Source organism: Aegilops tauschii, chromosome 1 (genome assembly GCF_002575655.3).
Source record: "Aegilops tauschii subsp. strangulata cultivar AL8/78 chromosome 1, Aet v6.0, whole genome shotgun sequence".
Classification (NCBI taxonomy): domain Eukaryota; kingdom Viridiplantae; phylum Streptophyta; class Magnoliopsida; order Poales; family Poaceae; genus Aegilops; species Aegilops tauschii.
In genome coordinates this window covers 64,712,041-64,725,017 of record NC_053035.3, presented here as the reverse complement: position 1 = coordinate 64,725,017, position 12,977 = coordinate 64,712,041, and the positions used below count along the sequence as shown (strand labels likewise).

Sequence of the window (12,977 nt, the reverse complement as noted above, 5' to 3'; positions counted from 1 at the left end):
ATGGCTGAGCTGCTCCGGTCGCCTGCAGCGACGAGGATACGTGTGGACGGAACTGATGCCGGGGTGTTCAAGGCGCTGCTCCACTTCATCTACACGGACGCGCTGCCGGAAGAGATGGCGAAGCGAGAGACGTTGGCGACGATGGCGAAGCCGCTGCTCGTGGCGGCGGACAGGTACAAGCTGGACAGGCTGAAGTTGATCTGCGAGGAGGCGTTGTGCGGGCACATCAATATATTTTCGGTCGGCGCCACACTGGCGTTTGCTGAGCAGCATTGTTGCCGCGTGCTTAAGGAGGCTTGCATGCACTTCCTCGCTGATCCGTGTAATCTTGAAGCAGCCGTGGCAACCCGTAGTTTTGATCAGCTGAAAGCAGCTTACCATCCAACTCTCATGTGGAAGCAGTAGTAGATCTCGTTCACTTATATAGTCGCAGTTCAAGACGCAAATATGCTTTGAATGGTTTGCCTATCTGCTTGTGTGCTTGTTGACTTGTTCAACCACTTCTTTTGAGGTTATTTACTAGTATTTTGCCGACATTTGCCGTTCAAAATTATAATATTATCTGGTATCTATTGTCTTTTTATTTCAACTAGCACATATGCCCGTGCGTTGCAACTGGAAATATAATGATGTATCCATCAAAAGGCCCAACAATATACGAATGGTGCCACCCAGCAACGACAGGAAGACGTGCAACGGGCGTGGCTAATTCACGCGAATTCAGGTGGGTGAAATTAGTTAGTGTGGGCCCCATAGTTGAATTGGGGGGTGATTAGTTAGTGTGGGCCCACTCTTGAATTCACCCGGGAGAGAAATTAATTAGGGTGAGGAGAGATTTACGTGGCCTCGTCCCCAGATGTGTTGCAGAGCGTTGCAACGCTCGCAGGCGAGGAAGTCTTTTCTCAATTCTACATTAAGATGCATGCTACAGATACAATGCTTTTGATACGATTTTTGTACGACGATTCTAATCTTAAAAGGCTCCCTAATTTTAAAATCTTAAAGGCGTTATTTGTAAGTTGTCATGAAAAAAATCTCGCAAAAATGGTTCTGTTAGACCATCTCCAGTACATTAGAAATAATGAATTATAATTCCTCCGCATTTGAACAAACAATCCCAACACATACACTTTTTTTACACATACAATACTTTTGATACAATTTTTGTACGATAATTCTGACCCTAAAGGACCCCCCCTAATTTTCAAATCTTAAAGGCATTTCTTTCTTCTCAAACTTTCCTTCCTTATTTATGTATATTGATCATGCGCTTGTATTATAATTCCTTTGCAACATTATTACCTCCTTCTTTTTTAAAGCAACTCTCCTTCCTTATTTAAGCCCACGTAATATCTTTGCAAGGTTGTTCTCTCCTTTTTTTTAGGAGCTCACCTTCCTTATTTTTGCCCAAGGATCACACGCTGGTATTATATGGTCATTATCCTCTCCTTCCTTTTTCTTTTTGCGAAACTCTCTTTCAATATTTTATGCCCGCTAATCACGCCACTCTTTTTTCCTTATTTATGCCCATTAATTCTCCAGGTTGCTTATTGATTTTGAATCGGAAACATATACAAATCCGTCGAACGGATCGTAAAGCAGCGAGGTGGTACTAATTTATAAAGAACAAACCTTTTGTTTTCATCCAGATGCTCTAGTTCTTTTGGTTGCAGCCTTATGCCTCGACGTGCAACGTAGGGAGTTCGATCCCACATGAAGACATTTGTTTTGCGTCATATTTTTGGCCTGGGCCGATTTCGGGCCAAGGCCCAGTAAGGCGATTTGGCCCAGCCTGTACGCAAAGTTGTATCGAGGATGAAGCTTACGAGCAGCGTGACGGACGAAAATTGACGTACCAAACCAAGGCAAAAGACAGACGGAAAAACGGACGAAGTTACGGTGATAAGAAGCAATAGCCCCTTTATTAACCACCAGTCTTTTCAGGGCGTTGGCGATACAGCTTGCTATAGTTTCCTACCCTAGCCGCCGCCGCCACCAGGCGACTAGGGCGAGGCGACTCTTTTCCTCCGATCTCCATCGGCCGGTGCGCTGGCCCCCTCTCCCTTCGGCCGCTGCTCCGGCGGCAGGAGGGAGGGGGGACCCCGTTCCTCCGCTCTGTAGTTAGGTTTTGGATTTGTAGGTCGTGGTGCGTCGTTGGGGTGATGGGAGCGGCGCCCGGACGCAAAGTTGTATCGAGGATGAAGCTTACGAGTAGCGTGACGGACGAAAATTGACGTACCAAACCAAGGCAAAAGACAGACGGAAAAACGGACGAAGTTACGGTGATAAGAAGCAATAGCCCCTTTATTAACCACCAGTCTTTTCAGGGCGTTGGCGATACAGCTTGCTATAGTTTCCTACCCTAGCCGCCGCCGCCACCAGGCGACTAGGGCGAGGCGACTCTTTTCCTCCGATCTCCATCGGCCGGTGCGCTGGCCCCCTCTCCCTTCGGCCGCTGCTCCGGCGGCAAGAGGGAGGGGGGACCCCGTTCCTCCGCTCTGTAGTTAGGTTTTGGATTTGTAGGTCGTGGTGCGTCGTTGGGGTGATGGGAGCGGCGCCCGGACGAATAAATCTGCCTCAACCCCACTCCCACACCGGCGGTGTCCTTCATGGCGGCGTCTCGGAGTTGATGGCATCGTGTCTCTGTCGATCCCTTAGATCGACAGCGTTAGGGTTCATGGATGGTGTTGATGAGGCGGCGGCGGCGGCGACTCCATCAGGTGTGTCTCTCCTTCTGCTCTGTCCCCGTTGCTGTGGCGTTGTCTCCGACATCATGGTGGAGCAGGGAGGTTTCGTCGTTCAGGAGTACGCGGAGGCGGTTGTCTACGCAAGTGACAGCTGGAAGATGGAGTATCTTGTGTTGGGTCTGTGGTCGAAGGCGGGCAGTTCTGGTTTCCTTCTCCGACGTCGTCGTCATGCGAGGGTGTCAGTTCTGAAGTTCGATGGCGTGTCCGGGGACATGTTGCCCCGGTCTGATTCTTTCAACGGCTATGATTTTGCTTTTGGCAAACTACTTTGGAGATCCGTAAAGCTGCTGATCAGCGATGGAGCCGCGTCGAACTTGGGCGAAGAGGTGATCTGTCTTTTTACCCTTTGGTGGCTGCTTCGGTGGTATCGAAGGAAAGGAACAGGCGCTCGTATTTTACATAGGATTTTCCTATCTTTTCAGTCATGTATGATCGGTGCTTACGTGCCTTGTAACTTGATCTTTATTCTATATAAATGAGACACGTATTACCATGCAAAAACAAATAGGTATCTTTACCTAATAATAAAGCAAATTGGGTTTCTTTCGTCCGTCATGGCATTTTTCAGAAAAGTCCCTATCTTTTCTTGAAATCAACCCGCCGTCCGGATTTAAGTCACACCCGAACCGTTATTTTACATTTTTCGAAAACCCCCCTATGTTTTAGGTAATTCATCGGCGGATCATATTTAAGTCAAACAAACGCTTTTTAAAATCATTCATATCTTTTAAACCGTAACTCCGATTTGAACATGTTATATATGAAATTTGATTAGAAAAATATGTAGAATATGAATATGAGATTATTTTTACCTGTTAAGTATTTTTAAATATTATTTAGAAATATATTTGAGTCAAACCAAATGATTTTCTAAATTATCTGTATCTTTTAAACCGTAACTTCGATTTTAACATATTATATATGAAATTTTATTAGAAAAATGTGTGGAATCTAACTATGATGTTAATTTTACCTGTTAAATATTTTTAAAATATTGTTATGGAAGCAAACTTATAATTTATAGCGCAAGATCCTTTTTTTTCATACCGGCGGCGATCCGGATTGCAAATAAACACCCCACTATAACCATATACGGAAAAGAAAACATCGATAACTACACATGCATACCTCTAAAAAATGTCGCAGGGGAAAACAACAGATTTCTCATCGCGAGAGTGAGAGAGAGAGAGAGGGAGAGGGAGGAGAGAGGGGGAGAGAGACGCCTTAGGATTAACCATATTTAACACACATTTTTTGTTGTTTTGTGTGAACACCGAGGCCATCGCCGGCGAGGGTGAGAAGTAGGATAAGTGGCAACACAAATATGATGCCTCGCAAAAATAAAGGAGATGGACCTATTGTGGTCTTGAGTGATGGTTGTTGAGTTAAGAGCGTGTGTTATGTTTTCTCTCCCGTTGCAACGCACGGGCTCTTTTGCTAGTAGATATAGATATAAATTTGAAGGAATAAGGGCATCTCCAACGCTGACCTTCCAACCGGACGTCCGTATCCTTCCGCGGAAGGGAACTAGTACAGGGATAGCGATGCTGGAGCCAGGCATCCAAAACTAGCCGCAAATGTCCGGCCACATTTGAAACAAAATTTAATGAAAGTACATAAATTTGATGCTAATTTTAACAACCGGATATTTTCATTGAAACTCGGATAATTTTTACATAAAACCGGGCGACATTTCGACCGGTAATCCATAGAAAAACCTAAACTACCCTATACTTGACGGGGACCTCGTACGCCCTGCCATGCTAGCCGGCGGCACCCGTCACCATCGTTGGAGTCAGGCTTCGGGCGATGGTAAGGCGTGGGATCACAGCAGGGCTTCCCTGTTGTTGTCGCTCTCCGGTGCTCATGGATGATCTTCTCGGCTTGCTCCTGCGATGCGGGCAGTGCGGCCGCGGCCACTGCAAACTTGGGCTGGGGGAGAGACAGGTGGCAGTAGTTGAAGGAGGTGGTGATGGCGGTGGACTCGCGGAAACACCACTCCCGGTTGTACTTCACCATCTCCTATTCGAGACGGCGGAGACGCCGCTTGCTCGTCTCCACCGTGGTTTTGGACCGGTCGAGGGTCCATGTTGTTGCGAGCTCCGGGTCCGCGAGGATATCTGGCGGTGGAACGTTGGAGTCTGTGAACTCCGCCTGGCGCGCGGCATTGTGCCTGTACCGGCATCACCGCTCCCTGTCCGCGCACTCTTGCGCCGTAATGGCGCTCCGGGAGGACGGGCTGCTGGGGAGGCGGCGACAGCCGCTCCTCGTTGACGCGACGTCCGATTTGGACGCCGTGGTTGCACATTTTTTTAATTAACATATTTCACTCTTTTGAAATAAATTGTTACACATTTGCAAATAATCAGTTTCACAAAGTTGACATTTTAGTGTCACCTTGTTTTCACTTTCAGAAGGTACATTCCACTTTTCACTTACCTGTTTCACAAAAATCACATCTATTTCAATTTCATATTTTTGGAATAGCATATTTCAATATTTTGAAATTAACCGTTACATATTTCAAAATAATTAGTTTCACTTTTTTTTCACTTTCAGAAGGTACTTTTGACTGGTTTGTTTCCCAAAAATCACATCTATTTCAATTGCAGGTTTTTGAAATAGCATATTTCACTCTTTTGAAATAAACTATTACACATTCCAAATATTAGTTTTAGAAATTGACATTTCAGTTCCATATTTGGGACAAATAGGTTGATTTCACATCTTTCAACTGAAATGTTTTTTTTCATTTTTCTAGTGAAATAGGTTTATTTCACGTAGGAATGTGAAATGTCAAATTTTAAACATGTTCGAAATGTATCCAAGATTGACCTTGTTCTAAAAGGTCTCACCATCGGGATTTCAAATATATAAAAAGTTTCAAAAATAAAGAATTATTTTAAAGATACGATTGGTTGGAATTATCAAAGAGAAAACAAATGGATGAACTTTTAAAAAGAGGGAGAGATAACGATATTGCATGCATGTGTACTATAACACGTACTTTTATGACACGAAGGAGGTGTTTTGGCTGCATGCTTAGGGCATCTTCAATGGCAATCCGCAAGTTTTCTTCCGCATCCGTCCGTGGACAAGAGGATCAATCTACGGACACGAATGTGGGAGGACGACATCCAACCATAGCAGTATATATTTCAAACATCTTTTCAAAAGGCGGATGAAAATCATGCAAACCGAACGGATTTCATTCAAGTTCTATTATAATTCACATAAACATATGATATTTCAACCGTTTTACTAAAAGCTATAAAAAACACTAAATCCTATATCGAACAACCACCTCGTAAGTGTGGCTGCCTTGTCCTTCTGCACCGCTATCGGCGTCTGTGTCGGCTGTGCAACCGGGACTAAATATGCGCGACTAAAGACCCCCCCCTTTAGTCGCGCCTCTTACGAACCGCGACTAAAGGCTTTAGTCCTGGTTCTCGTGGCTAACCGGGACTAAAGGCCTCCTCCGCAGGTTTAAACCTGGTTTTTTTGCGAATTTTTTTAATTTTTTTTTATTTTCAAATTTCTGAATTATTTTAACCTGTAATCTCTAATCACCACCCCTCATCACTGCTCAATTTATCCTCTAATCTCTAATCACCCCTCATCATTCCAAATCATCTAACTTCCCGGACGGTCACCCATCCTCTCACTACTCCAGCCTGAGCACGCTTAACTTCCGGGTTCTATTCTCCCTCGTTTCCAAGTCTGCACTTGTTGTTTTCCTGACAATAGTAGGATGTCAATTCTATTAACCCTCAGGAATTTAGCTTGAGCATTAAGTGACACATTTCACTGTTTGAGTTTGAAACTATTGTTTTAAAAAACAATAATTATTTAGTAACACTAATATTTCTGGAATAATTAGTTTGACCATTGTTTGACCACAGTTTGACCAGATTTGACCAAAATTTAAAAAAAACTGAAATAATTATTTAGTAACACTAATATTCTAGAATAATTAGTTTGACCATTGTTTGACCATAGTTTGACCACAATTTGAATTTTTTTTGAATTTTTTTGCCTCTCCAGATCTTAAAAGCCCCGTATCTTTTTTTCTTTTAGGTTTTTGAGGATTTTGATAATGTATAACGGGGTTCCCCCGGTTAAATTCGGATGTAACTTTTCGAGTAGATGATTTTTCATATAAAAAACTTTTTCATCCGAGTTCGTATGCAAAAGTTATGCCCATTTTAAGAAATTCCAGAGAGATTTTGCAAATAAAGTCGAAATTCATATTTGTTAATTTTCCCAACAACTAGACCACATATCACATGAGAAACTTATTTTATTTTATTTTTTTTGACATTTCCATCATTTTCTTTTGGTTTTCTAAAACTGAAAAGGCGGTCCACGGGGGGGGGGGGGGGGAGTTTGATGGGCCCTTTAGTACCGGTTGGTCTGGCGAACCGCGACTAAAGGACTAACCTTTAGTCCCGGTTGGTCTGGCCAACCGCGACTAAAGGCCTTCGGGCCAGCCTGAGGACCTTTAGTCCCGGTTGGCCAGGCCAACCGGGACTAAAGCCCCTCCCGTCCGCCAGCTGTCGACCGAGCGCGCTGGGCCCAGATAGTTGGTCGCGGGTCTCCTCCCGAACCGCGACTAAAGACCCCTTTGGTCGCGGTTCGATTATTTTGGGGACTAATGGGGGCGTATGGAAGCCTCTTTTTCTACTAGTGGTCCCTCCAACGGCTGCCTGGCGGTCGCGGCGGACCTGCTCCGCCTCCTGTTGTGCGGTGCGAAGGGCCTCCCTGGCCACTGCCAACGGCGCTAGCGGCGGCCTTGTCCCTGTCGGCGTTGACGGAGTAGTTGCTCAACGACCAGTCCTCGCTGTCAAGGCGGCGACGACGTCTGGCGGCCGTTTCCACGGTGGTGACGGAGCGGTCGAGTGCCCACGCGGCAGCGAGGTCTGGGTCATTGCGGACCCACTCCGACGACATATCCATCTTGGCAAACTCGGAGCGGCGATCGGCATTGCGCCGGACGTACCTAGCCTACCGTCGCGCCGCGCGCTCGGCCTCGGATACCACGGCATGAGAGTCGGATGCATCGTCGTAACAGCCTCCTTCGAGATAGTGGAGGATGCGGCCACGCGCCTAGGCGATCGTGGGCGGCAAATCCTCCTTCATCGGGCGGCGTTGGCATCCTGGTGGCGAAGAGGGCCCGTCGTTCCGCGCGTAGTGGTTGTGCCGCTTCTCTTTCACACGGGGGAGGCGCTGGGGGGACGCCGGCTCCTGCTTCACACGCCCGCTAATGTGGAGGCCGCGGTTGCACGGCGGGGACGCCGGCTCGTCCTTCACCTGCCGGCGTGGGGATGCCGGCTCCTGCTTAATGCGGACCCTTGGCGGGGACGGTGGCTCCTCCTCCACGCGCGCCGGTAACGGTGGCGCCGGACCCATCTGACGGGGCTAGCGCTCCATCATGACCTTCATCTAACGGACGAATTCTTCGTTCATCAGAGCCGCCTCCGAGAGTAAACGTGGCCGCTACTGCGGTTGGTCCTCCTCATCGCCGGAGGAGAGGACTATTATTATAATAATACAATATTATTGCCTCTAGAGCATATTTTCAACAAAAACAACTTTTCTTCTTTCTTGAAGGATTAGCATTAGAAAGATACGAGAATTATCGAAAACCTTTTGAAAATCACATTAAACCCCTCCTATAAAAATGACAAAAGCATCGAACAATCAAAGACAGACTCCTCGAGCTGCTACTTGAATGTGATGCAGCCAGATGTGAAGCCACCAATTTTGGCTGATAAGGCCATCCCAATTGAACATATAAACCCTCAAGAAGTCGTAGGCAGGACCAGGCCATCCACGTCGCCTTTAAATCACTACGAATAGTTCCACCTCCCCCGTGCCACCCCCTGTTAATTCAGTGCCTCGCCGGGGGCATTTTCATCATTTCACGCATCGGAGTATAAAAGGAAGCCGCTCCTGTGAAGAACTGTGGAGAAGACCTAGCTGCTCCTCCCACACTCGTGCCGCCCCCTTTCATCTTCCTCCTGCCTCACCTCTCTCTCCCCCTCGACCCGCGCCCGCGACCCTCGTCCTGCCGCCGCCGCTGCCGGGACCCTCGTTCCTCTTCTCGCCGTCGCCTCCGCCGCCGAGCAGTGAGCGAGAGTAGCGAGAGGAACAACGAGCCAGCGTGCAGCCAGCCTTTCATGGCCTCCGCCCTCTCTCTCTTCCCCACCCCTCTCCCCTCACCACAAGACAAGAGAGGCAGGGAGATCGACCAAGCAGATCAGGCGGCGACCGGCCATGGGACGGGAGGGCGCCCAGATCCATCCGCCCCGATCCGGCCATGGGACTAGACTCAAAATCGAGAGCAAGCCGCCGTGTGTCTCCTTCCTTCTGCTTGATGGGGCCATGCCTAGGAGGAAGGAAGGATGAGAAAGGAAGAGGCTGCCGGTGCGCGAGGTACGACGTTGGACTCGACGGGGATGGCTGCTCCTCCCAAGGTAACCAACCCCTCCCCTCTTCTCTTCTTCCCCCATTCTGTATCTGCATGCATACGCGTTTCAGTTCTGTACATATTCAGCTCAAACTGAACCCCAATCCATGGGTTGTAGCATCCAAATGTAAACCTGGGAATGGGAATAGGAATGCTCCAAGACCCAAACTAAATCCAATCCAAAATACATACACATATACCATCCGTGAAGTTAAATACACCAACCCAACCCACTCCAATCCATGACCGACAATATATCAACCCAACCATCTTAAAGTTTTGGTTTTGGACTACTGAACCCAATTTTCAATCTGAGCCTACCCATGAACTAAACCATTCAGCTCTGTACGTATGTTCAGTTTGATCAAATGATTAGCAGACCAGTGGACGTCATGAGGTTCCACTCTACTAGACGGGAAAGCATGAGGGAGCAACTTTGATTGATCCAGTGGGACGACATCCAGGTAACAGCGCTAGCGACTCAAATCTATCGTAGGGACGGCGCAGCTACATAGATGTGTGTAATCAAAGCTCCCTGCTGCACTGCCAGTGAGAGCAGACTAAGTATGGGTTGTGAGATGGGTGATGTTATATACATGCTCATATATAGTTTATGGGAGAGAGCACTAGCTTACATATATAATTTAGTTATTAAGTTTCTAAGTAAGTTCAGCCTCAGAGTACAGATTTTGTATCTATTGCTTATTTAATCAATTGAGATCTATTCTCTCCAGTTCATACAGTATGTTAGCATTTGACTTGGAAATTGTATGCTTACTTCAGAATTGGAATGTGACTTTTGCTTGCTGATAGATTCAGCTATGGTGTGGTTGCCTACTACCCAAAATGATTTTATACCGTATCATAAATTTCAGGAACTGTATCACAACGGATCATTGGCATTGTAGCTTCAGTGGACATGTATGCTGAATATCCCCTCAGTGGACAAGATTAGATTTTAGTGTATACAAGCCCTCCTCTCAGCTGCTCAGGTAGTTCTTCTTTCTCATTATCAATAAATAAGTTGGTTACAAAATATGCTTGAAGATTGCAACATAGAGAGATTACCTGGCAGACTAAAATAATTGGGAGCTTCTGATTGGACCCTACAAGCAATAGTGTTGTTAATATGCTAATTATTAGATTATGTTACTAGAATAATTATTGGAGACACACACATGCACACACACACACACACAAACACACAATTATGTTTGTCCATGCATTATATCCTTATATGCAAACTGCTTTTTTTCCTTATACACAGGGACCTATGTTCTATGTTGGATGCATATTTTTCACTGCTTTTGAAATTATTATGGTGCATCTGTGATATACCTAGCTTGTACTCATTCCAACCGAAGGAGTGTGTCTTTAATTTTCCTTTTAAGAAGAAACCTTCTGCAGTGATATGTCTCTATATTGGCAAATGATTATGATAGAAATACCAGGAAGCTAATTGGAACTCATAAAGTTCATGAGCATCACGGATGCCAGGTTCACCTTTTTTCTTTTCTTTATCTTACTCAGAGCCCACAGTGTGATAAATTTTATTTTATGTCTGCAACTTTTGGTATCACAAAGCAAGGATGAACCGCCTACATCGTACCGCACCTTCAACTACTTCATTTGTTGTGCTACTGTGGATGTACCTACCTGATATTTGAATAAACTTTAGCCATTCAATATACATACCAGGAAATTTAGACGCTCTTGTTCGTCACAGGCATAAACACCTTACTGCAAATGTTCTTCGTGTCTCGCCTCCTCGTCGTGATGGGTGGCTCCTATAGCTTCGCCATGCCAACCATCTCCACGAGGTACTTACTACCCAGCAGAATTGACTTCTTATCACATAAGAGTTGTACGCAAGCTAAGAAATTTGTGTCGCTGCAATAGATAAAATTGGTTCTTTACTAATTAACCATTGTTTGTTGATGTTTTATTTGTGAAATTTGATTACTGCTATTTTGATCTTGAGAAGAACATGGCAGGTTGCTGTGCTTCTGGATGAGAGGGATAGCCATGAGGCAAGGAGCAGCAAGGTCTCATTTTCTTCCCCAGTTTTTACTCCTCGATTTATGGTTTTTCTAAACACATGTGTGCAGGTCTGAGAGAAAAGGAGAAGGGGATGAATCTTGAGGAAGTGCTTGGTGAATAAAAAGATGGTCTCTCTCTCTCTACATAGTCATGTTTATTTGTTCTGCAGCAGGCTATGTTATTTTGGTGTGCCAGATAGTAGTTATTGCCAGAAGATTACATTCTTCATGTGTTACATATGTCTTCTTCTTTAGACAATGTTCTTTAGTTTCTGGATTTGGTGCAGGTTCACGATGATGTTTTTACACCCTAATTGATTATATTTTGTACAACAACTGGTTCTTTTAATGGTAGTTCGTTACCTGGTGTACTGTTCTTTTGTTTACATATACATTGAATTTTTACGACACTAAACAATCTATTTAAGTCCAGTTTCATCTTTTTTTATTGCTGCTATTTCTCATGGGATATCCAGGAATTGAGAACACATATATTGTAGATGTTCCTGATGGCAATGTTGGTAATTAATGATGAAAAAGAAGGAAGTGAGATTGGATTTGTACTAGGTATGTTCCTCATCCTCTCCCAGTCCTTGTTCCAATCCTCGCCCTCATGTAACTGCTTCTTCACAACTATTGGATGTGTCTTAGGAGATGAATGTCATAGATTGTTTAGATTCTTGTCAGTTGATCACTAATTAAACTATTTGTCCCCTTGTTAAAGCAAATCATAGTAAGTAATATCTGGTGATCGGTCGGCTGCCTATTTTTGTCTTCCCGCAGAACAACGCCTCCCCAAGATCTGGACCGGATGCCATCGCGTGGCGTGATTCCGGATCGGGATCAGATTGCCGCCATATTTATCTCTCTGTTTTCAGAGCCCCTCCCTATTGCTATCTCCCGCCTGAGTTTGCGTCACTGTTATGCATTGTCTCTCCGTTCACGCCTACTCTTGACAGGAGCAGCACAGGCTGCCACACAACACGCTTACTTGGGACGGACTGCAGGTGCCCTCTAATATGGGTAGTGAGGAGTTCAATTTTTCTATACAATCTCTAGGAGTTTAATTAGGTAGCCTCTAATATGGGCTCTTGTGAAGGAAATATGCCCTAGAGGCAATAATAAAGTTGTTGTTTATATTTCCTTATATCATGATAAATGTTTATTATTCCTACTAGAATTGTATTAACCGGAAACTTAGCACATGTGTGAATACTTAGACAAAACAGAGTGTCTCTAGTATGCCTCTACTTGACTAGCTCGTTAATCAAAGATGGTTATGTTTCCTGACCATAGACATGTGTTGTCATTTGATGAAAGGGATCACATCATTAGAGAATGATGTGATGGACAAAGACCCATCCGTTAGCTTAGCATTATGATCGTTGAGTTTTATTGCTATTGTTTTCTTCATGACTTATACATGTTCCTCTGACTATGAGATTATGCAACTCCCGAATACCGAAGGAACACTTAGTGTGCTATCAAACATCACAACGTAATTGGGTGACTATAAAGATGCTCTACAGGTGTCTCCGATGGTGTTTGTTGAGTTGGCATAGATCGAGATTAGGATTTGTCACTCCGATTGTCGGAGAGGTATCTCTGGGTCCTCTCGGTAATGCACATCATTATAAGCCTTGCAAGCAATGTGACTAATGTGTTAGTTACGGGATGATGCATTATGGAACGAGTAAAGAGACTGGCCGGTAACGAGATTGA

The 12,977-nt window shown here is 45.1% G+C and overlaps 1 protein-coding gene and 1 long non-coding RNA gene across 7 annotated transcripts; both read left to right on the top strand.

Moving 5' to 3' along the window:
* On the top strand, positions 1–405 carry LOC109763872 (BTB/POZ and MATH domain-containing protein 1-like). Its single transcript, XM_020322745.2, has one exon. The coding sequence runs from the start codon at positions 1–3 to the stop codon at positions 403–405; it is 405 nt and encodes a 134-aa protein (XP_020178334.2).
* Positions 406–8,731: 8,326 nt separating this feature from the next.
* Positions 8,732–12,607, top strand: LOC120967201 (uncharacterized). 6 transcript variants are annotated; one of them, XR_005761070.3, is made up of 7 exons: positions 8,732–9,223; positions 10,092–10,208; positions 10,943–11,036; positions 11,211–11,261; positions 11,325–11,384; positions 11,756–11,822; positions 12,039–12,607. It is a non-coding gene; the product is annotated as an uncharacterized lncRNA (long non-coding RNA). The 6 variants fall into 6 exon arrangements; XR_012200215.1 differs by having other exon boundaries at positions 11,325–11,822; XR_012200216.1 differs by having other exon boundaries at positions 11,201–11,261; positions 11,325–11,822.
* The last annotated feature ends 370 nt before the right edge of the window (positions 12,608–12,977 follow it).

What these genes read in the sequence shown, in the direction of transcription:
- LOC109763872 (XM_020322745.2), top strand. Translation starts at nt 1, where the DNA reads ATGGCTGAGCTGCTCCGGTCGCCTGCAGCGACGAGGATACGTGTGGAC.